The following is a 22932-nucleotide window of genomic DNA, read 5'->3' on the forward strand; positions in this document are numbered from 1 at the left end:
AATATTAACTATTTATTGACCAATAAAATCAATGTAACATTTGCAATCATGATAATATTCGGCGGCAAAACAGCTCCCTTTGTCGTGTTGTTACACTTAACTATATCATATGTTCCAAATAAAAAACTCAACATTTTGAAATTTTACCTCAGTGTATTTCTTCTGTGAGTTTCTTTATGTGTGCTGTTATGCTCATTTGTTTTGTCTGATTTCCGGGCAGTTTTAGAACTTAGTTATAGGTTATATAACTAGCCACCAGAGCGGTTCCCCAAGAACTAAATGTTCCCCATGGGCCATTTTCCTGGTTGCATTCGCACCCAACTCTGAAGTGACGCAAGCGCGCTTGTTGTTTACACTTTTATTTTGACGGTGAGAATGCCAGAGCCTGAGCACACAGCGCTCTTATTCTCCATCTTAATTAGTTTACGATCTGTTTAACAGTCCTGTCTAGTATGTTATTAGATAGAACTGTTATATTACAAAGTAAGTAGACCGTAAATTAAAATGCATTAGCGTTCGCAGTGTGGTTGATGTCCAATGTCGCTAGCTGAGCAAAAATACATAATCCGGTTTCGTTTGGTCCCCTCAAAGTTTGAGGTTGAGAAGTCCATCTATCACTGTTTTCCATGTTCATAGAGTTAGTACGTGGAGTAAATATATAGGCTATAATCTGTGTGTATACACAGGTTTTTTTTTTTTAAATGGCGGGTCGTGGCGTTTCACGTGCGTTAGGCCAATCAGCGTACACTTACGTCACTGGTAGTTCCTATTGTGCTGGGTTAGACCCCACTCTGAAGAAGGAGCTAATTTAGTTCCCTGCAAAAGGGGTTCCTAGAACTAAAATAATTTCCAGTTCCTGCAGTGCGAACATGCGAAAAAGCGGGTACTTCCACCATTCGTTCTAGGAACTATGAAAGTCCCTTTTCACTTGCCCCTTCAAAGAATCCACTAATAATGGACAAGCGTTAAAGTCGAGCCCTGCAGAGTAAACTAAGGGTTTAAATACACATACAGAGTAATCAACAAAACTAAGAACAGGTGAGTAACTAATGACTAACTATGGAAATTAATAATGACCAGGAACAGGGAAAACAAATCCAAAACACAATGAAACTAAACAGAACTAAACATAACCCTGCTGACAGTAAGATGCAAAATTTGGATTTTCCTTCTTTGAAATGTTTCATGAGTCGCTTTCATTTTTAACAGCGACTGATATTTATGCTACAACCTGCAACATTTCAGTTAGCTGGACATTTTTCCAGAACCATTTAGCTTCTATGACAACACTGACAGTGGCCTGTGCAATCGTTCTTCAAGGCAGATGATTTATCAGCTCTTTCTGGGGAAAGTCCACAAAGGACTGCAGCAACTGCCTGGAGCAACAATATTCATACAGAACTGACCAGTTCCAAAGCTGGGTTGATTATTGCAGATAGATCTGCCTAACCTGCATAACAAGTTATGTCAAATTTGTGCAGGAACAACAATAGACATACTCAAAATCCAATTTTGTCTGTCAAAACTGAGAAAAAGAATCATGGTAGAGAAATAACAGAAAGGAGATAAGAGAAGAAGAGGGCAGTTGTAAGACACTCGTTCATCTAAGATGGACATGATAAGGCCAAGAAGCAAAGCTAGACTCCTCCATCTTCCTGATCAAGTGTTTTGTTATCCGGCAGCATCCCGAGCATTCGACTTAAAAACTGATTAAAATGTTACAGCCTTGGAGGAGAGATAATAAAATGTGAAAAGACAGAGACAGTCTGAAGGAAGACGGTGTCACTGGGAGAAGCTTCTCCGTGCGTCACGCGGGTTATCTAGAGGACAGTGAAAACTCTGCAGGGAGGAAAAAAACTATTTCTTGTAAGTCCTCCCAAAGCCTCTTTTACGATCAGCTCCTGCCAACTCAATTAAGAAAACACACTGCAAAGCTGTCTCGCTCTAATGCAACAGGAAGATACGGGTTGTGTGCTCCTGGACTAACTTATTAAACAAGATTTTCAAATTCAATTATGCAGTTGAAATGAACAAAACCATTTAAGCCATGGTGATCAGCTGATGCAATTATTATTTAGCAGATGCTTTATAACCCAAAGTGAACTGCACGCTAATTTCTCGGAAAGTCTTAAAGGTGAAGTATGTACAAACCCAGTTTATTGTTCACTGACTACTATTAGTATGCCATTCATGGGTTATCTCCCCCTAAGGTATAAACATTGAGCCCCCTGCATGCACCATTCCAAACATTGAAAGCAGTCGGCACAGATTCGTCAATCTCTTTCCAGCTCAACCTATAGTGAGAGTTTGGGGCGTGGCCAGTGGGTCTTTAGCTGGTGTGGGATCATGACTGATGTGTTACATGGGAATAGAAATTCAGCGTTGGTTACAGTAGGGCTGCTCGATTATGGAAAAAATCATAATCACGATTATTTTGGTCAATATTGAAATCACGATTATGTAACACGATTATTTCACATGACTTTGGGAATGTGTTGTATTTATTAAAAATACACCTTTCAACAATTCAATTGAAATTGTAACATTTGTTGTACTTTTTGAACTATTAAAATAAATAATATAACATATATTCAAATCAAAGTATAAAAGTATTCACGTAAAAATGATAATCACAAATAAATAAGATCAACAATATGGTTCGGCTAAATATGGTTTTCAGGTACGTCTAACATTCGTTTTCAGGTACAGAAATGTCTCAAATGTAAAATAACATTGCATATTTGAGTGCATAAATTAAAGATGAATCCTATTAAACTTACAAAAGCTATTCAATCCGGATCGGATATGCGTCGTCTTTATCGACTGTATAAAGTTCACTTAAGGCATATACAGACTATGTCTGCTAGGATACTCATCAAGATGGACATGTTGACATACGTTTTGTGTGAGTTTGTCCGTTCAAGAGCAATACTTGAAAGAGAACTCAATATTTGCGCGCTGTGAAGCCTTGTTTATGCTTATACTCGCCGCGGCCGCAAGAGCGCGAGGGTGCGCGCGGCAAAAATGACGTCAACGCGGAGGGGGCGGTCTCGCGCGTTGGCTCCGCAAGACCCCATTTCGCCTGGCGGTGCGCAGCGCATTTTTTGTAACTCCGCGCGCACCTCCGCATCCGAAGATGTACGATTTTGAGGCGACTTTGTCCGAGCTGGTGCGTCAGTACCGGCACATTTATGACCATTCCATGAGGGATCATCGCGACAGCCAGATGGCACAGAATTCATGGAAAGTTTGCATTGATGGCCATCCATCCGTCCATCCATCCATTCCTTTTGTGAATAGGACTTTAGAATACATTTGCATTAAGCACCCAGTTTGCACTTGTCTTAAGTAACTGCTTACATTTTCAAAATGAGCCTACACTAACTGAAATAGAACCTTTGATAAAATAAGGCGTTTTATAAAAAGTAACTGTACAAAGAGGCTTCATTTAGTACATTAGTTTACAAGACACTTTCTGCAGCATTTATTGTGCTTGTTTAGTGTTAATTTCAGAATGTACAAACAAAATCAGAAATTAGTTGTCATCTTCAGTTAATGCACTGTGAACTAATATAGTTACAATATAGTGTATATATATATATATATATATATATATATATATATATATATATATATATATATATATATAGTATAAAAATATCAATATAGTGTATGCATGTTTTCACATCCATCTATTTTGTTCTAATGTCGACCAATGCCACGCTTTCAGTTTTATGGTTTTATTACAAACACAGTGATAACTTATACATGAAAGTGAAAAATATATTTTAAAGCACAAAGCAAACACACAAGATTTAACACTTTTTTTTTTTTACTTTGATTGGCAACATTACTGTATACATCCCCTTAATGACAGTCCTGTACTTGTACTGCGATCAACGAAACTGTGGTCGAGCCCAACTTGTAACTGGAGGCAACACATTTTTGGTTACTGCCAGACGCAAGAACACGTAGTGTGGCGGCCAGTCTCTCTTGTAAAGTTCCGGGGCTCATGTGGGTTCGTTTATGTTCCACGAACGGCTTGCGGGACGCCATGTTCACCTGTTCCGGACCGGTAAACTACTTCTTCGCTCGTGCTTTCGACGGATTTAAGAACAATTACTCCAAGTCGCCCCCTGTCGTTTCACAGAATACTACAACGGCGCGCGCGTCGACTATAAACGCCTCGTCCTCTGGGGGAGGAGCGCGCTCAGTTTGCGGAGCTCGCGCTGCGGAGCCAGGCGCGAGTATAACAGGGCCTTGAGACGTGTGCGCGCTCTCGGATGAGCGCACATATGGCGTTCCGATGGGTTCTTTAATATGACTTTGCAACATGCACTCGTCTCAACGAACGTCTCACTCAACGTCTTAACTTTTTTTTTTATTCTGCTATTTATTCCATTCAATTTAAGACGCAGACGAGGCGTAGACGTGACGTAGACGTCACGCAGACGTCACGCAAATCACGTGTGGCAGTGAAGTGTCCACTCAGACGTTACACGTCATTCACGTGTAGCAGTGAAGTTATAATTTAATTTTTTCGCTAACACGTAGTATAACACGCTACTCAACACGGCTCAGTGCAGTGTGTCAGCGAATGCACAATTTACTTTCTCTTCACTCATTCCTCTCAATGAACGTGACGTCTGCGTCTGTGATTTTATTTGAGTGTGTAAATGCGTGCGTGAATTCTTGTTTAATCCCACAAAGATAATACGTGGGGAAACGTTATAAGTCTAAGTTGTAGGCTATATATCAGTCATGTTATCAGTCTAAGTTGTATAAACTATAAAGTTGTATTAATATAAAGTTAAGTCCTTTTTTACAGTCATTTTATGGTTTAGGATGTTTCCATAAACACTGATATCACACTGTGCAGGTCTTAAATGCTTTAAAATAGATTTTTAGTGTAGGTGATTAATAAATAATTGTGCATATTTTTAATGCCTAAAAATTAACGTTTCCATATCTTTTCATTTAATTGTTTATTCATGTATAGTAATGATTTATAAAAAGAAAACTAAAACCAGTGTGAAATAAATGTTAAAAGCAGGAATAAGAAATTAATTTTACAATTGTACTTTTCCTGCAGGTACTAAACATCTGCAATGTTTAGTGTCCACAAATGACAACGGACCTTTCGCAAAAACAGTAGTATGAAACAGAGCTTACAATTTATTTTTATTTTTTTTACATTTTAAGAAACCCAATCAATTAATAGACCCACTGTTTTGTGACTTTACTGTGTAGCCTATAGTCTCAGTTCAAGCAGTAGCTATACGTGCACTGATCGATCATCTCTTCTAGCACATCAATTTGTTGTTTAAGTGTGATAAAAACCAAGGCAGAATTGAAAGAGTATCCCTGGCTCTAAAATGTTAATTCTCTGCTAAATTATATGCTAAATAATAATAATGAACTGCTCGTCTTTATCTTTTACATTTACACGTATTCATTTAGCAGACTCTTTTCTCCAAAGTTTGAGGAATAAGGCATAGGGAGGGATTTGGAGGTGTAGGCTAACTGTTTTTATAATTCTGTTAACTGTCAGATTGCCTGTCAATCAAACTTCGGCGAAACTCAGTTAAAAACTAAATATTACAACTATAAAATTATTACAAATTATAAATATTATGTAGGCTACGTTAGCTAAATTACCCCGAATGTTTACGTTATTTTGTGTTGGTCAAGTGACTCCCAAGTGGTGAATACAAACATGAACATAAAACATAAAAACCTTTCTAGCATGAGTTCTTCATAAGTATCTGTGGATATGTTGACAAGAAACAACAGTAAACAAAACTTTTAGATATGATAATTTGTGTAAATTAAAATTTGGTATTTGGAATAAAAATCTATAGCTACACAAGCAAGGTAAAATCACTTAATTGCTAATAAAACATAATTGAAGATCAGTGGGGAAAAAATAATAAAGAATGAATTGTGTGGAATGTACTGGAAACCCCTTTAAGGCAAACGCAGACGTCACGTTCGGCAGACGCAGGCGAAACGCTCGGCAGACGCAGACGTCACGTTCGGCAGACGCAGACGAGACGTTCATTGAGACGAGTGCATGTTGCAAAGTCATATTAAAGAACCCATCGGAACGCCATACGCACAGAGACACATTTCCTCACAGCGCGCGCGGCTTCTCATTCGCGTCTTCTGGCACTAAACCCGGGTGATGACGGTGAAAACGACTGGTCATATTCAAACATACGGCAGCACTCGCATGCATTGAACAAAGTTTACAAAGAGAGAATTATTTGAAAAATATGAGGGGAAAAAAGGACGTTTACACGGCACCCCTGCTCTCGTCAGTTTTTGTTTCTTTATTAGATTGTCATAGGTCACTCTGTTTAATTTTCAAGTGGTTAAACAAATTCGTGGTGTTCTCTTGCGTTGCAGCCACTACCATGTAGCAAATCTTGCCTTCGCATGTTTCTGCTCGTCGTCTGATTCCTCGAAGCCAAACTGTTCCCAGACAACGGAGTTGGTTTTGCCTTTTTTGCTCACCAAACGCTGCTGTAACTGCCCTCCTCCTGCCATCTTTACTCGCGCCGAGTTTTTAAATTCCAGCGGATGATATGCTCACGAGACTCCCGATCTGAGAAAGTTTGTGGCTTCGGGAGGGGCGGATGAGCGCGTGCGCGTTTCATTCAGAACGCAAGGCAAAATAATCGTTTTTTCTCGATTGTACTATTTTGGTGATCGTTGGGAGGCAAAATCGAAATCGAAATTCGATTAATTGCACAGCCCTAGGTTACAGAAGTGCATGCCAAAATTCGCTTAAACCATGAACACGTCAAAGAGAATGGGTGTACTACAATAGACGGCACAGCATCATCATGCAATAGTTCAGAAAGACAAATGTACCAGTTTATAATGTTTACTTCATAATGTTACACAAATAGTTATGGTGTGTCTTGTCAAAGAAATTGTGCCCGGTACAGATATGTAGGATGGATTAATTATGTTTGCTCTAGACAGTGTGTTCGCCTACTGAAATGCTTACTCATGAAACATTGCAACACAGCTAAAAGCATGTGTACTTATACGTAATGTGTACTTTTGTTGAAAGTGGCCAACATTTAACTGTTGAGACATGCCTTCACCAGTGACCTGAGATGTTGAGCTGAGATGTTTGAGTTAGGGGCAGCGTGATGCGCGAAATATTCTTTATTTTTTAAATAGGTGCCACTAGAGTAGCAGAAACTTCATATTTCATCTTTAAGAGCTCAAGCGCATAAAAGTGGCAGCCCAGGTAGGGCCTTAAAAATGTATTCCTTTTATAATTTTTTTTTGGCAAACAAGTGCTGCACAACAGAGGTTTACTGTTTAGCTTTGATCATTTTATTATTTTATTTGATAAGTACGTACTGTACAATAATATATTTCTGTCACAATCCCTTCAAGCTAAACCAAGGTTGTTGTGAAGACCTTTGAGTTTCTGGGTAAAGATGATATGAGGATAGTTTTAATAAATTTCTGTGACATTCCGCATTTTACTGTAAATTCCATTTTTATGACAGAATTCCGTGATTCAGTCCGTGCTTTCGGCACTGCAGAAATTATAGGGCCCTATATAGATAAGAGGGACTTGGCTAAAACCGGTTGCAAATGTCATTTTGAACTACTTTAAATATCCAGCAAAATTTGACCATACCTCTTCGTTTTCGATCTTAAGGGTGGTCAGGCGGGACTGCAGCTGCTGGAACCTCAGGAGGAGCTCTGCCTGCACAGGAGGTTGGGCCGTGATCTGACACACCTGGAAAAAAACAACAACTTCCAATTACAAGAAAGCAAGATGACAACTGCCATTAGAGAACCTGCTCTTATAGAGCATAACTCCCTAAAGGAGGAATCTCAGATTCAAACAAATAACCAACACCTGGCACAAGCATTATAACTGACTCTTATGAAGCAAAACCCCAGTTGCTTTCACGAGAGAGCACAGGCATGACCACAAAACAACAGGTTGTAAACCATGCGCAGACATGATATCAGTGACAAAATGGCCAATTAGTGAGAATAAATCCAATAAACACTCTCTAAAAACGGCTTGAGGGTGAGAAATGCAATAGGATTTGCTCTCAGCGCTGAGCGTAAACACCACGCTGCCAGCTGAGACTCAATAAAAGAAGGATATGAAGCAATCCTGACCACATATAATTCAGAATTTCATTAAGATGCTTTTCTCCATTCGGTATCCTGTATGATCTCATGCGCTTCACCACGGCCAGAGACAAGATTAACGTGGGGGTAATGGATGGGCCAGTAGATGGGAGCTGCATGTTAAAATGAAACATAACATCTGCTTACAGGTTATTTGCAAGGTGCTTTAAAATAATTAAAAGTTAACAGTAAATACATATATACTTATGATGTTACAAAAGATTTCTATTTCAAATAAATGTTGTTCTTTTGACCTTTAAATTCATCAAAAAAAATCCTGGATACTATAGCACAACTGTTTTTTAGCATTGATAATAATCATAAATGTTTCTTGAGCATCAAATCAATGATTTCTGAATGAAGACGTGACACTGAAGACTGGAGTAATGATGCTGAAAATTCAGCTTTGCCATCACAGGAATAAATTACATTTTAAAATATATTAAAATAGAAAAAAGTTATTTGAAATTTGAACAATACTTCATACCATTACTGTATTTTTGCATTTTTGCTCAAATAAATGCAGCCATAGTAAGTATAAGACAAAATTAATATATATATATATATATATATATATATATATATATATATATATATATATATATTTTTTTTATTTTTATTTTTTTTATCGAAAAATCAGGGCTTAAAAACGGAAAAAAATATCAATCGGTTCACTCCGAGCAGAATCGATATTTTAGCGTTTCCGTTTTTTCGTTCCACATTAAACATTACTGTTCCAAAAACGGTTTGATTTGAAAAAATACCGGTTAATAACGTTATTTTAATTTAGCCTATACTTTAAACAAATATGTATAAAGACTTATTTTCACTCAATAATAATATAACGCATAGTAATTCAACTTGAATATTTATTTCATAACATTTTTAAAACCACAACAGAAATACATGCATTAACATGCATGACCTGTTAAAATGGAGCGTTAGACAATCGAAAGTGGCCCTCTTATGCCTAACGTTAATTCTTTTCAGAAGAGTGATAACATTCTTTGTACATAACTTTTTTTCAACACGACTTGTTTTAAAAATTGCATGAATAAAGAATAAATAAACTGGATAACCATTGCTCTTTTAAGGCACCGTCAACTGCTAATTTCAAAGCAAACACTGCGATCTAAATCAAATTCAGTCAGCTAATAAAGCTTGATCATTTAATGCAAAATAACATACCTTTTAATACGAAGCATCAACCGTCTATATAGAAAACATTGACCTGTCCTGTACTGGCAATCTGAAAGACTATAGGAAAATGTTTGATAGATGCTAGTAGCGCGCTTGGATAGGCTTAAACGGAATCCATAAACTAGCCTAAATCAGTCTATTTGAGCTTAAAGTCCGTACTGCTTATTTAAACGTTCGAAAAGAATGTCCTGAACCTGCGCATTCATTGTAGACCAAAGTGGGGAAAGAAATGTCCTTGAGGCATGAAAACGCTCTACACTGACTTGCGTTACCGGCAGATTCATGGATGACTGCTGCGCGGGCATTTCACTCACGCTTGATACGTCAGCGTCACATAATGTACTACTCAATTCATGATTGGTCACTGGCAAATTAAAATATTAAAGAGAACGATAAAATAACGTTATTAACCAGTTAATTGTCATTTCAAATTAACGTTTCTGTTCAGAACTATTCAAATTGATTTCGTTTTTGTTTTTGTTCCTCTTAAAATTTTGTTCATTTCCGGTTTTCGTTCCTTGAACCGGTTCAGATTAAATAAAATATTAAATTTAGAAATTTTAAAGATAAAATGTATATATTTTTATCACATTTAAAGCGGTACTTCCGCCCATGTTCGGCGTGACCTTTTCAACGTACGTTACGTAACGCCTGGTTGTTGCAGACCAGCACAAGACGATCAATTATGGTTATAAAGTATATACATTTAAAATTTTTTAAGAAAATGACAGATCGTTTCGCTAGATAAAACCCTATTCCTCAGCTGGGATTGCGCAGTACCATTTGAAGCACTTCATAGTCCTTTGAAACTGCATTGATGTGGACGTTCAACATATTGGTTGCAATTGAAGTCCATTGTGTGGAGAAAAATCCTGAAAGGTTTTCCTCAAAAAAATTAATTTCTCTTACACTGAAGAAAGAAAGTCATGGACATCTTGTATGGCATTGGGGTGAGTAAATAATCAGGAAATTTTCATTTTGAGGTGAACTAATCCTTTAAAAAAAATTACAGCAACCAGTAAAATAATATCAACATTAAAAAAAAAGATAAAAGACAGTTTAATAAACTATAAACTCTCTCTCACTCCCTAAGGTTCTTGCCTTTCTGTGAATAATCAATTTATATTAAATTAACAACCTGACTTGATTTCATCCACCTTATTTTACAACGTGGAAGTATACGATTTTCTGTGTTCACAGGTAAATAAAGTGCATTAAAGGGTAAAACTATTTTAGCTAAACTATTTTAACTAACTCTGCTAAAACCAGAGTGTTTAAAATTACAATAATATATTAAAATAATGTGATAATAAATATTCGTTTGCAATTTAAGCAGCATAATGGACTTTTTGTACAGCTAAAATAACGAAGCGGATGGCAGCAGAAGCCAGACACATTCAAGTTATAAACGGCCATGCCCACTCTGAAATACTTCTTAAATCCCTACACAAAAAAAAGATTTTAAAAAAAGACACATAACACTACAGCATAACAGACTGTTAAGAAAATAAACCTGTATAACCTCATCTCAGTTTACATGGTGTTAAGATGTAACTTAGCCAAACATTGGGTGTCAATGTGGTTGCTACTGTGTGTTTGTGTTTACATATGTACGTGGGTTTGTGGGTAAGACTTTGTTTAAATCTGACCTCATCTCCCATATGCGGCTGGAACTCAAATTTGATGGGTGGGCAGAATGCAGTAGGGTACATTTCCATAAAACGCTGGCGGTCACTACGGGGGTCCAGACTGTCCACTGCGTTCTCAATGATGTCCAGGCCCTCGTGACGAGACGTCTCCAGGTTATATTCAGCCGAGAGGTAGGTCCGTAAAGCTCGGTTCAGAGAGGCATGATATCCCAGATCACAACACTATACAGGGAGAAAGAGAGAATTTTTGAGAAATGTATGTTTAATCTATTATTTAATCATTCTCATGCTGCCACTGATAGTGATGGGTAATGTATTTTTGTTGTGCAAGCCTATCAATTCATACATTTGGTAAATAAGTAGCATTTTCTGGCTAGTTGAATGCCAATTTGTCATCAACCGTACACAAAATCTATCATTATATCAGTCATGATTTTTTAAATGTGAAAGTTGAATTAGCAATCCTTTAACTGACACTTTTACTGTAAAGTACACCATTTAAAAACCAGTCCCTATGAAACTGCAAGTGACATCTCTCGAATTGCCTCAAAACCTACAACCTCTTGGGTACCAGCCAAGATTTGTAACCACAAGGCCTTGTTAAGCAGATGTCAGGTCTGACTCAAAGCTAATATCTGAGATTCCAAACACATTAACACGAAGGGCACAGCATGACGTACTGGTCTATCAGCAACTGTGGCTTTGGGAATATTTGTGTCCCTCTGTCTCAGCATTCGGTGGTCTGTGTGCTGTCTTTATAAGGCCTTGGACTCTGAGGACAGTTGTAACCAAACCAGTAGCCTGGTTGTTTCCTGGCAGGAATTTCCATAATTTGATTTTGACTCTGATACGGGAGTCATGGGAAACTGAGATGTCCTGGTTAATAAAATATGGGGGAGAACTGCTCCATCCTTGGGGAGGTTATTTAAGTTCTGACTGTGTGTGTCCCTGGAAGATCTGCCATTTCTCGCTCTCACCTCCCAAAAAAATTCACCTTCATAGTTCATTTTATTTAATTATTTAGCAATCAGCCTGCTGATCTATATATATATATATATATATATATATATATATATATATATATATATATATATATAATCAGTCATATATATAGATCAGTATGGCCAGAGCTCAACTTGAGAGCCACACGATGACACAGCCATTTTTATGAACATGCTTTTATCCCCGCTTTTTGGAGCTAGCCCTGTAAGCAACAATAATAAAATATAATAAATAAAATAAAAAAGTATATCAACAGGACCCATAATGGAAAGTCCGTGTTCAATAGCATTATACAGGGGCAAAAATGGCTTTAATACAAGACAAGGTCAAGTTCTTGAAAAACGAACTGCGCATGCATACAGTATCACCCAAACACTCTGTCTCCTGCCAGCCCCCTGCAGAGAGTTTTTTGTTTCATAGATGAACATAATATTGCTGGATGCTCAGTTGATAAATAAATGATGCTGACTGGATTTGACAATGATTCAGGCCGCAGCTACAAAAGAGTAAAGGAGCAGTGCTCAGCAGGGTAAAGCGTGAAAGCATACATTATAACAGTAGTTGACCTAAAAGAGACTCAGGCAGCCTAATTCACAGAAAAGTGGGTTTTAGGGCCAGGTGCCACTTCTCCATTCATGCTAAAAATCGTTTTGCCATATTCAGAGACTGAAGCACCTACAGTACCTTAACATAAAAGTAGGACAACTGTTTTTTTTTCACGTGGAAATGGGATTTATACAAAGTAATGCTGTAAATTGAATAAGTAACATTCAATATTCTGAACTATTTTCAGGTCACTAATCAAATAAGCGACATTGATATGAACTCCTTGGTATAGAATGTCAGATGTTCTCGCTTTTTGGATCATCCAAAATCATGCTGGAGAACATGATCATCAGGTATTACATAAAAAAGAGGGACCAACCGAATATTATGAACTTCTAAAATTCACTACTTTTGGAAAAGGCCTCTGGTTTCTCCACCCACACGTTAAACCACCATTATTTTCTTTGCTTATTCTCTTCAATATGGGTGTCCAAACCTGCTCCTGGAAAGCCACTGTCCTTCAGAGGTTAGCTTCATCCAGTCTGGACGTTTTTAGCCAAGAAAGTCCTTGATTAGATGTTTGGTTGTTTTTATTGGGGATTGGAGCTAAACTGCAGGACAATGGCCCTCCAGGAGCAGGATTGGACACCCCTGCTCTACGAGAATAGTTTTTTTTATCTCACACTGAGTACTACTGTGCCTCATTTTATACAGACATTGTGTGTTAAACTCCTCATTCTTCTTCAAACATGTATCTGACAATCAGGCCTTCATGAAACGTCTTCAAATAAGAGGTTTATGTGGTTGTTTGGATATATGGAAATTAATGCCATTTAACCACAGTGTATTTTTTAAAACATCTCATCCCTGTCAGACGCACCTGCATTTGAAGTCTCAAGAGCTTAAATTTGAATGCAACGTTGACAGCTCTCGCTGAGGAATCTATGCATTTCCTCAGATCAAAGCAGGTGTAGACAAAGATGCATATTCAACCAAGAAACCGGTGAACAGTGAACACAGCAGCAGTCTTTGTCATATTTAGCATCCCAGCAGACCTGAGGTCAGTTTGAAACTATTTATAACTGTCCTACTTGTCACACAAACTTTCTTCCATCTGTGAAAGAATCCCTGAACCTCCTTTTCTTTCCCCGGTACTTACGTCTATTAAATCAGACAAGTCGTGAATGTAATACTTGAAGATTGAAGCATTAGTGGCTTCGAGCGTCAGCAGGTATTCGTTCCGAGCTTTGATCGACTTCAGCTTGTTCTCCGAGTACTTGGCTTGCCTCTGATGAGAGAGAGAGAGTGTAGAAACGAAACAGACAGAATTTGAGAAACCGGGTTGAAATATAAAAACATGCAAGCTGGCTTTTATCTCTGCATGCAATATGTTCCTTGAAGATTTCTTGTGAAATGACAGAACAAATCCTTCCAAAAATAAACCAAGAGGGACGTATAAGCGTATAAACTGCAAAAAATCATTATACAGACATCCATGGACTAACGGAGCACATCTAGGTGGTTACAAAAAAATCTTAAAGCAAAGGATGTAATTTAAAGTATTGTAAAGTATTGCTCATTTCCTGTATCAGTAAGGATACTGCTAACATTCAGACCCACTTAGACGTCTAACTCAACTGACTGACCAACAGACAGTGACTCATGCTAACTTCCATATTTTAACCTTCCCACAATGTCTCGTTCCAGGAAGCATCAATGGAAAAAAACAATCCCACAGCTGTTAAATCATTTGTCACAGGCTTTAACAGAAAACAGATATACTAAGAGCATAAAACGTTGTCATTCCTGTTAAAACAGGGTCAGGCATGGCTTCTTTAAAAACATGACTGATGCATAAAACTTAGCTCCAATGGGTTTGTTTATTCATAATACAAATAATAATATTAATATATACTATACGTTATTTTGCTTGGTTTTTATTGTGTTTAATCTTTTGTGTACGAGAAAGCACATTACAAATACTAACAATATTAGCAAATAAATTAAATATGGGTCATATTGTTTAAATTTATTTAATAAAATTAAATCCAGTACAGATATTACTATGATACAAACAACAGTTTTTTACTAAATATACTTTATAATCTTAAAATCACAAAATTAGCTATTTTTCTTTTAATAATAAAATAATATGTCTTTATTTTTTTCTATTTCTGTCAAATATGACGCAGACAATTCTTTACACGTTTTACCATTCACCAGACGCTCATAAGGTATAAATCAACTGGGCATTGAGAACTTGATGACCTGACAGTTTAATTAAATGGTTAATCATGGTTCTGTTATGAACGACCAATAAAAACTATTTCTTATTTACCTTCTCCTTCATCTTTTCAATCTTCTTCACAGAGCTTCGTCTCTGGTGTCTCTCCTCTAGTCGAATGTGAAAGACGGGATCTCCAACACGTCCGATCTGCTTTTCCTCCTGCTTCTCTGCCTCTTTCAGTTTACTCTCGGCACTGATGCTCTCCGTGTGATACATATGGTAGGTTTTCATCACCTGCGGGACCAGAGGTCAGAGGTCAAAGTTCAACAACAGCCAGCTGAGCTCAAGAGAGGTACAGCAGCTGCTCGTCTGAGCCTAAACACTTTCATCTATATACTTGACGCAAATCAATTCTGTTCTCCTTCAAAGGACACATCATTTTATATTCCTTTGCATGCATGTAAAGCTGAAAAAGCACAAATGGGCACAATTTAAAATAACATCATATGTCTGTCATATACCTTAATTTGCATTTAATTTTACTTTTTAACTTTTAGCTTATATTTTAAATATAAAAAATAATAATAACTTTGTATGTGAAATACACTAGTAAATCGCAGTTATCATGAGGATCTATTGACAGAAATCTATTTATGAGGATCTATTGACAGAAATGCAATATAATATACATAATAGGGATGGGCGATATGGACTTAAAAATTTATCCCGATATTTTCTAGTATTTATTGCGATAACGATATCAATGACGATAAATGTAGTATCATTCCCCATGTTTTTGGATACAAGTGAGAGCTACATGCAGACTCAGAAAAACAAACAATGATCTAAGTAAAACGTACCTGCCATCAAATAGGCTCCTATAATACATAATATATATACTTTTTTTTAATGTAAAATTCCACACCAGCCTTTCAGAAATGGAAAAGTTGCAGATATAATTGTCTTCTGTAAAAGTGCAGGTAATGTTTAAATAGTGCAACTGTGCTGAAAAACATCACACAATACAAACGATAATAATTCAAATCAATGACAAGTTTTAAATGTAAACCGATTCTGTATTTATTCATACACTCATGGTGCAAACAGTGGTAAAAATAGCAGAAACAGCTAAAGTAATTATCCCAACCATGTCTTCAAATTACAAAAAAGTTACAAATAATGATTTAATGATAGAACTTCAGTAATTTGAGTTGATAAAATAATATTACCACGAATTCTTCAACTAATAAAAATAAACTGCACTAAGGATTAATGAGCTTCTGGGTTCATGAATATTAATCACATTGTCAGCGCTCATTCAAACTGATTTGCTGAAATCAAAACAGGCACAGTAATAGGTGCACGCCAGCCAATGAGATTCCCGTTTGTGCATTCGTTTCTTCCTGTTCATGAAAGGCTGAATAATTCCAAATAAACGCCATTATTTTACAGGAAAATACAACAAAGGATATTGTTTACATGTAGCACGTCAATTCTGTGTTGCGTAAGACTCTCTCGCTCTCTCTTTGAGTGTGTGTGAAACACTGAGCGCTCTCAGTCGCGAGCCTCACAATAGTGTTTAATGTGCGTCAAATACACTGCGCATTCATTGAGTTGAACAGAAATAGTATGCTTTACCGATCGATTGAGACAGAGCGAATCTCTTAAGCGCTCAGTCCAAGTGCTCAGCGTGTGAAAATACATTTGTATGTACAGATTCAGCTCAGGTGCCCCTCGTTTAGCTATGAACTCTTCCACAGCTTCCGCCTTAGTTGTTTTCGCCCTGCACGTGAGATGCGGATTCAGTGCCGCTGCTCCCATCACGCGCTGCGCGTAGGACACCGAGTGCTGGGGGGGCACCACAAAAAAATTCTCTCTCTAACCCCCGTTCAGTTATACAAAGTGACGAACGCAGCCACTGCAGCCATCGGCCATCATAAAGTAATAACACACGCAGCAGCGGCACTGTGCGGATGGGTCGCGCCATCAACTAGGCTTTATCGTTATTATCGCGGGAAGACAAATTCTTATCGTGGGGAGAATTTTTACCGGTATATCGCAAACGATAAGATATCGTCCATCCCTAATACATAACTATGTTTTCAGTGGTGTATAAAGACCTTACATAATGAACCGTTATGTTTTTATTACCTTAGAATGAGCCATTTTTATCTACATACACCGCGGGTCCCCTTACAGTGAAGTCACCATTTTGCCCCGCCATGTTTCTACAGTAGCCCTAAACGGACAAACTGCTCTACAGAGCACTAGCTACTCTCTGCTGTCTCAGACGATGACATCTTTGTCCTGTGTCGGCCACCGTAGCTTCTCTATGTGCTTCGAAAGGGAGGGGTGAGCAGTGGGCGGTTGCAATTCACAACCTCACCACTAGATGTCACAAAAAATGTACACAGTGCACCTTTAAAACAGAATCAACTGGATACTGTGCCATTCCACCTAATATATATATATATATATATATATATTTTTTTACATTACTCAACTTCTTTCATCTAACCCGGAGCCTTTTCAGACGAAACGCACATTATGGAGTACTAAACTCCCGTGAAGAAATCCAATTAATGAGATGTGAATGTGCGACATAATGGTAAATGCTGCTTCAGATGGCCTGAGTCATTGTTTTGGTTAGGCGGCTATTAGTCATATTCAGATAAATTTTATAACAAGCATTAGGATGTGACTCAGAGCTTATGAGCCTGTACTAACAAACTAATTATGCCCACAATGTCAACCTTTTCACAAAGAGCGAGTGCTTAATCGACACTAAAAGCTTTTTCACGTTGTAATTGATGTAATATCGGCATGGCATGACTGAACACTACATGCAGCTGATATTCCAGACTCTCCTTTCCTATAAATGTATAAAAACAAGATGTCAGTTTCTGAGAAAGTAAGTGATTTGAAAGTACATAGGTTTCTTAAAGGGTTAGTTCACCCAAAAATGACATTTCTGTCAGTGATTACTCACACTCATGTCATTCTGAACCCTGGAAGACTTTCCTTTATCTTTAGAACACAAATGAAGATCTTTTGATGAAATCTGAGAGCTTTCTGTACTCTCCATAGACAGCTAAGCAACTACCACTTTGACGTTGACGCTTCAAAAACTTCATAAAGAGATTGTAGATTAGTCTTATGGGTTTAGAACGACATGAGGGTGAGTAATTAATGACAGAATTTTTGGGTGAACTATTCCTTCAAGAGTAAGGGGTTTAGTTTATTTGCCAATCCTAAATATGAGCATTAGCATGCACTGCTAACAAGACACACAGGGGGAAAAAAATGACAGCTGCTGGTCTCTCGTGTTTTCATGTCAGTCTTGTTAGCAATATGTGCTAACGCTTATTTAGGTGGCAAGAAATGTTTAACAATTTTCTAAGTATGATTGTAATGTTTTTGTGCCTTGTGCTCTGTAAGCCTCTTGCAAAGCCTGACGCTAACGCTAAAGCGCTAAGCTCCGCTCATCAGCTTGCCTTCTCCTCAATCAAAGGTGACTGAGCACCAAGCTGATTACAAGGACCCATTCACGATTAGACCCCTGAACACTGGGTCAGTCCAGGCCATAATCACTGTGGCAGTCACGCAGCATTATAATTCATGGTACAGTAAAGCCTCAAAGGGCCTCAAAAGAGAGTTTGACTATAAAACGTGGACCAAACTAAATATTGTTCATAAATATGTACAGTCGGAGCAGCACAGTGCACTGCTGTCCACGGCTGTATAATTAGACACATGGCTAGAATGGCAGACCAAACCATGGGCCCCGCTCTCCACTTACTGGTCTGGAACTCTGTTTACATTTCTGCTGGTTTTAGAAGGACCAATTTTAGAGTCACACCAGACCTGTTATTTTACTGGCTGTGGCTGCATGGAGGGTTTCTGATGCAACAGTCCCACAGGAGTGTTTCCCTCTCGAAGGCTAATTCAGGTCAAAAGGGATGATACACATCTACAGTGATCAAAAGGAAGCCATGGCGTGCGGTGTGATTACCAGAACAAACATTCAGAAAATAAATAAATGTGACAGCTTCAAAATAAAAGAATCTGAGCTGAGGTTTTTTTTAAAGAGTTCTCATGATGGGAGAATGCAAAGACAAACCAAATCACCATTTCTAATTGAAACCCATTAAGTCATTTTTAAAAGTAGTCATTTTAGCAATTTTGTTAACAAAAATATATATATATATATGGGTTCAGTTTTTTTTTTTGTGAAAAATGTATAGTTTTATTCAGCAAAGATGTATTAAATTGATCAAAAGTGGCAGTAAAGACTTTTACATTGATATCTCAAATAAATGCTTTCTATTCATGGTTTCCACAAAAACATTAAGCAGCTGATTATTATCAACTGCTTTCAACATTATTAATAATAATAAGAAATGTTTCTTGAGCACCAAATCATCATATTAGAATGATTTCTGAAGGATCGTGTGACACTGAAGACTGGAGTAATGAATTCCGTTTTGCCATCACAGGAAAAATATATATTTTAAAACATAAACAGACTAAAATTTTCAATTAGGGTAACCACCTGGTTATTGCAGGACAGTAGATGTGATTTTGCGGGACACGTGTGTGAGAGATACATTTAGAACTATGTAAATATTGATTTCAATTAGTTGGAAAGCCTATTTGCCATCACGTTGGATCACGTTTTAAATTGTATTATTATATTTCTTATTGGGGTATTGCAATTTCAGGAAAGAAATAAAATAATTCAGGCATAACTGAAAATGCAGAGCATTGATTACGTCTTGCAGGGCAATGCTACCAATTTCTGGACTGTCCTGTACCCTACAATATTACGTTTGTTTTACAGTATTTTAATCAAATAAGCATTAGACTTCTTTCAAAAGCATTTTGAAAAAATCTTACCGACCCTAAAACTTCGAAAGGTAAGCTGAATCTGAATATCCCATATACTTCACTGCAATGTAGAATAGAAACTGAAATGCTGCGCAAAGTAACAAAATCAGCCAATCAGAACATATTTGATGATTTGAAAACAGCAATGAGCAACAAGAATATAGGCCAATGGCATTTTACCATGGGCGGAGCTAGTCACAAAACAAGTTAGAAATGGAAACAAATGATAGGTCAAAACGTTTTGCTTTGAGGTATTTTTGATATATTCACTCAGGGCTATTTTAAGACAAAAACTTGGAAGATTATCATAGAAAATATATAATTGAATCACATAATTTAAATAATCCCATTTTTTAGTTTGGACACAAAGTACAAAGCAGCAAAAGCGAACAGAGACTTAAAGGAACACGCCGACTTTTTGGGACTTTAGCTTATTCACCGTATCCCCCAGAGTTAGATAAGTCCATACTAGGGCTGCAACGACGCGTCGACGTCGTCGATGACGTCGACTGCGAAAATACGTCGACGTGCGTGAAATGCGTCGACGCGTCGGCGGCACATTATTTACGTTCTAGAATGGAACAGAAGATCTAGAATAATGGCAGCTTCTGCTCCCGGGCATAGTGAAAATGATAATTTATCATATAGAGCCAGACCGCGACATTCAAAAGTATGGGAGTACTTTAAACAGAAGCCGAATTAAACTGTGCTTTGTTCGCTCTGTAACGCCGGTTTATCACTGCGCGCGGTGGCAGAGCAGAAGCTGTGCGCGTGGAGAGCGGGAGCTTTCACACTGCCAGTCAGTGTTGGCAAGTCCGCTTTTTTTCCGCGGAATTGGGCAACTTCTACACTGTTGCCGCGGGCTGTGTCTCATGTCCGCGGGTTGAAGCAAAAAAAAACACACATATTTAACCCCCCGAACGCGATGTTTACCAGAGAACCTCCCCGAAACGCGATTGGGCTTGTTTTTGGCTAGTTTTGAGTAACGAATGGGTGGGTTTTGTTGTGTAAACCTGGCAACCCTGCTGCTAGTGTTCGTCTCGAGCAGCTGAACCGTGGCGCGTGTATTGCAACAGACGGTCACATTTTCCGGGGTTCTTCTCCGACCCCAGTACGTCTCGTGCTTTTATTTATTATGGGCTGCATATATCTCCTGTTAATGCGACCCGGTTCCCCTCTGTCCCAAACACATATGCATAAAACATGCTGTATATAGGTAGTTTGCATGATTAAAGTAACATTAAAGTTAAGATATGCATCTAGCTTTAATCATTTTAATGTGTCTTTGAAGTTTGGGCAAAAACTTCTGGCAGCTTTAGTCGTTGTTTATGCACATGTATCTTCAAAATAGACGACTAGTTATACATTAAAACTATGCTGAAAGCTCCTGTATGTGAACCTTTTGCAGATAAATACAAGCGTTTACTATTGACACAAATCAATAAGTAAATCATACTCAACTACTATAGTAAACAACTTTTCCTAAGTAGGCCTACTCTGTATACATTTTATGATGAATAGTATCATTATATATTATGTTTAAAAAGCTTCTTGTGTTTATATATTTCATTATAAAATGGCAAACTATGTACACTACCCTTCCTGAAATACAATTAATATTGTCATCATTCATTGATTTCATGTTAAAGTAATATACCAATTCACTACCCTCTTTGAAATACAATAATCAGTAAAAAAGAATAATAAGATTAATCTGGAAAAATAATTGTTAGATTAGTCGACTAATCGAAAAAATAATCGTTAGATTAGTCGACAGAAAAAATAATCGTTAGTTGCAGCTCTAGTCTATACATACCATTCTCATCTCTGTGCGTGCCAAAACTCTGTCTGACGCACCCACCGCTAGCCTAGCTTAGCACAAATACTGGAGGTAAACGGCTTCAGCTAGCCTATTGCTCAATAAGTGACAAAATAACGCCAACATTTTCCTATTTACATGTTGTGATGTGTATAGTTACATCGTGCACTAAGACCGACAGAAAATTAAAAGTTGTGACTTTCTAGACCGATATGGCTAGGAACTATACTCATTCCTGCGTAATAATCCATTAACTTTGCTGCCGTACCATGGGTGCAGCGGTGCAAAGATATTACACAGTGCCTGAAAATAGGCTAACTTCCATCAACATAACCAACGTGACAGTCTGCTTGCACAGAGAGCGTGCTGGGGACTATTTTCAGGTGCTGTGTAACATTGCGCCTGCTGCACCTACTGCAGTCTTTGTGCTAAGCTAGGCTAGAGGTGGGTGCATCAGACAGAGTTATGGCACACACGGAGATGAGAATGGTGGACTTATCTAACTCTGGGGGATACAGTGAATAAGCTAAAGTCCCAAAAAGTCGGTGTGTTCGGGAAAACACACAATGCAATGTTGAGCATTGCAAACAAATAAACACACAAAAGAGGGCAAGTCCTCAGTCTGCAGGTGGTTTTTAAGACCTGGGAATATATTAGCATCTTATTAAGACCACAGGAAAAGCAAAGGACACATGAATCTTCCAAGCAAATGTGGGTGGCCTGACAGCTGTAATTAAAGTGTGAGAATTAACTATTGATTATTGGTATAAACTCCATAAACTGCCAAGGTCAGTATGCGTGAAGCATTGGCGGTTTTATGGGTCTTTTACCATAGTACCAGTGTTAATTTTGACAGCAAATTTTTATTTAGTTTAAGTCATAATCTTTTGACTAAAATGCCATTTAGTTTTAGTCATATTTTAGTCACCTGAATTGTTTTTAGTTTTAGACTAGTTTTAGTCTCCTAAAATCTAATGAGTTTAGTTAAATTGTAATAAATTAAGCATTTAAGCATTACATAACCAACGGTCCCTTGAACTGACATTTTGACATCGTTTTGTTTTTGACATTATAAATACACGAAAGAGCTCATTTCACTTTTTTGTTTGTTTTTTAAAAACGGCTATATAGTTTTTATAACTTTGTATTTTTGATTTAGTCAGTAGGCCATATCAGGTTAAGCTAAACCTTCAAATAAGTTTGTTTATTTTTATTTTTATTTAATTTCAAGTAATGAAGAGTTTTTAAATGGTTTTAGTTAACTATTATAACCCTGATACTTTATTGAATGTGTGTCAAATACTGGTCTTTCCTCCCGAATATGAATTAAATGGGAATAAAATTAAATACAGTTTATTGTGTAACCAAAAACGAATATATAATGCGTGACTTGTAATTATAAACAAGCTCGAAATACACCGGGACTC

At 37.5% G+C, this 22932-nt stretch overlaps 1 protein-coding gene across 5 annotated transcripts in view; it reads right to left on the reverse strand.

Annotated features, from left to right (window-relative positions):
* Nucleotides 1-22932, reverse strand: part of srgap1a (SLIT-ROBO Rho GTPase activating protein 1a) — a 137519-nt gene that overhangs the window by 45350 nt on the left and 69237 nt on the right. For all 5 annotated transcript variants that reach the window (XM_079825531.1, XM_079825530.1, XM_079825533.1 and 2 more), the window contains 4 exons: nucleotides 14911-15093; nucleotides 13732-13860; nucleotides 11025-11246; nucleotides 7667-7768 (listed from right to left, as the gene is read on the reverse strand). In XM_079825531.1, coding sequence (XP_079681657.1) covers nucleotides 7667-7768; nucleotides 11025-11246; nucleotides 13732-13860; nucleotides 14911-15093 — 636 coding nt within the window. The remainder of the gene's footprint in view (nucleotides 1-7666; nucleotides 7769-11024; nucleotides 11247-13731; nucleotides 13861-14910; nucleotides 15094-22932) is intronic.

This window comes from Gobio gobio, assembly GCF_949357685.1.
Source record: "Gobio gobio genome assembly, chromosome: 9".
In the NCBI taxonomy this organism is placed as follows: Eukaryota; Metazoa; Chordata; class Actinopteri; order Cypriniformes; family Gobionidae; genus Gobio; species Gobio gobio.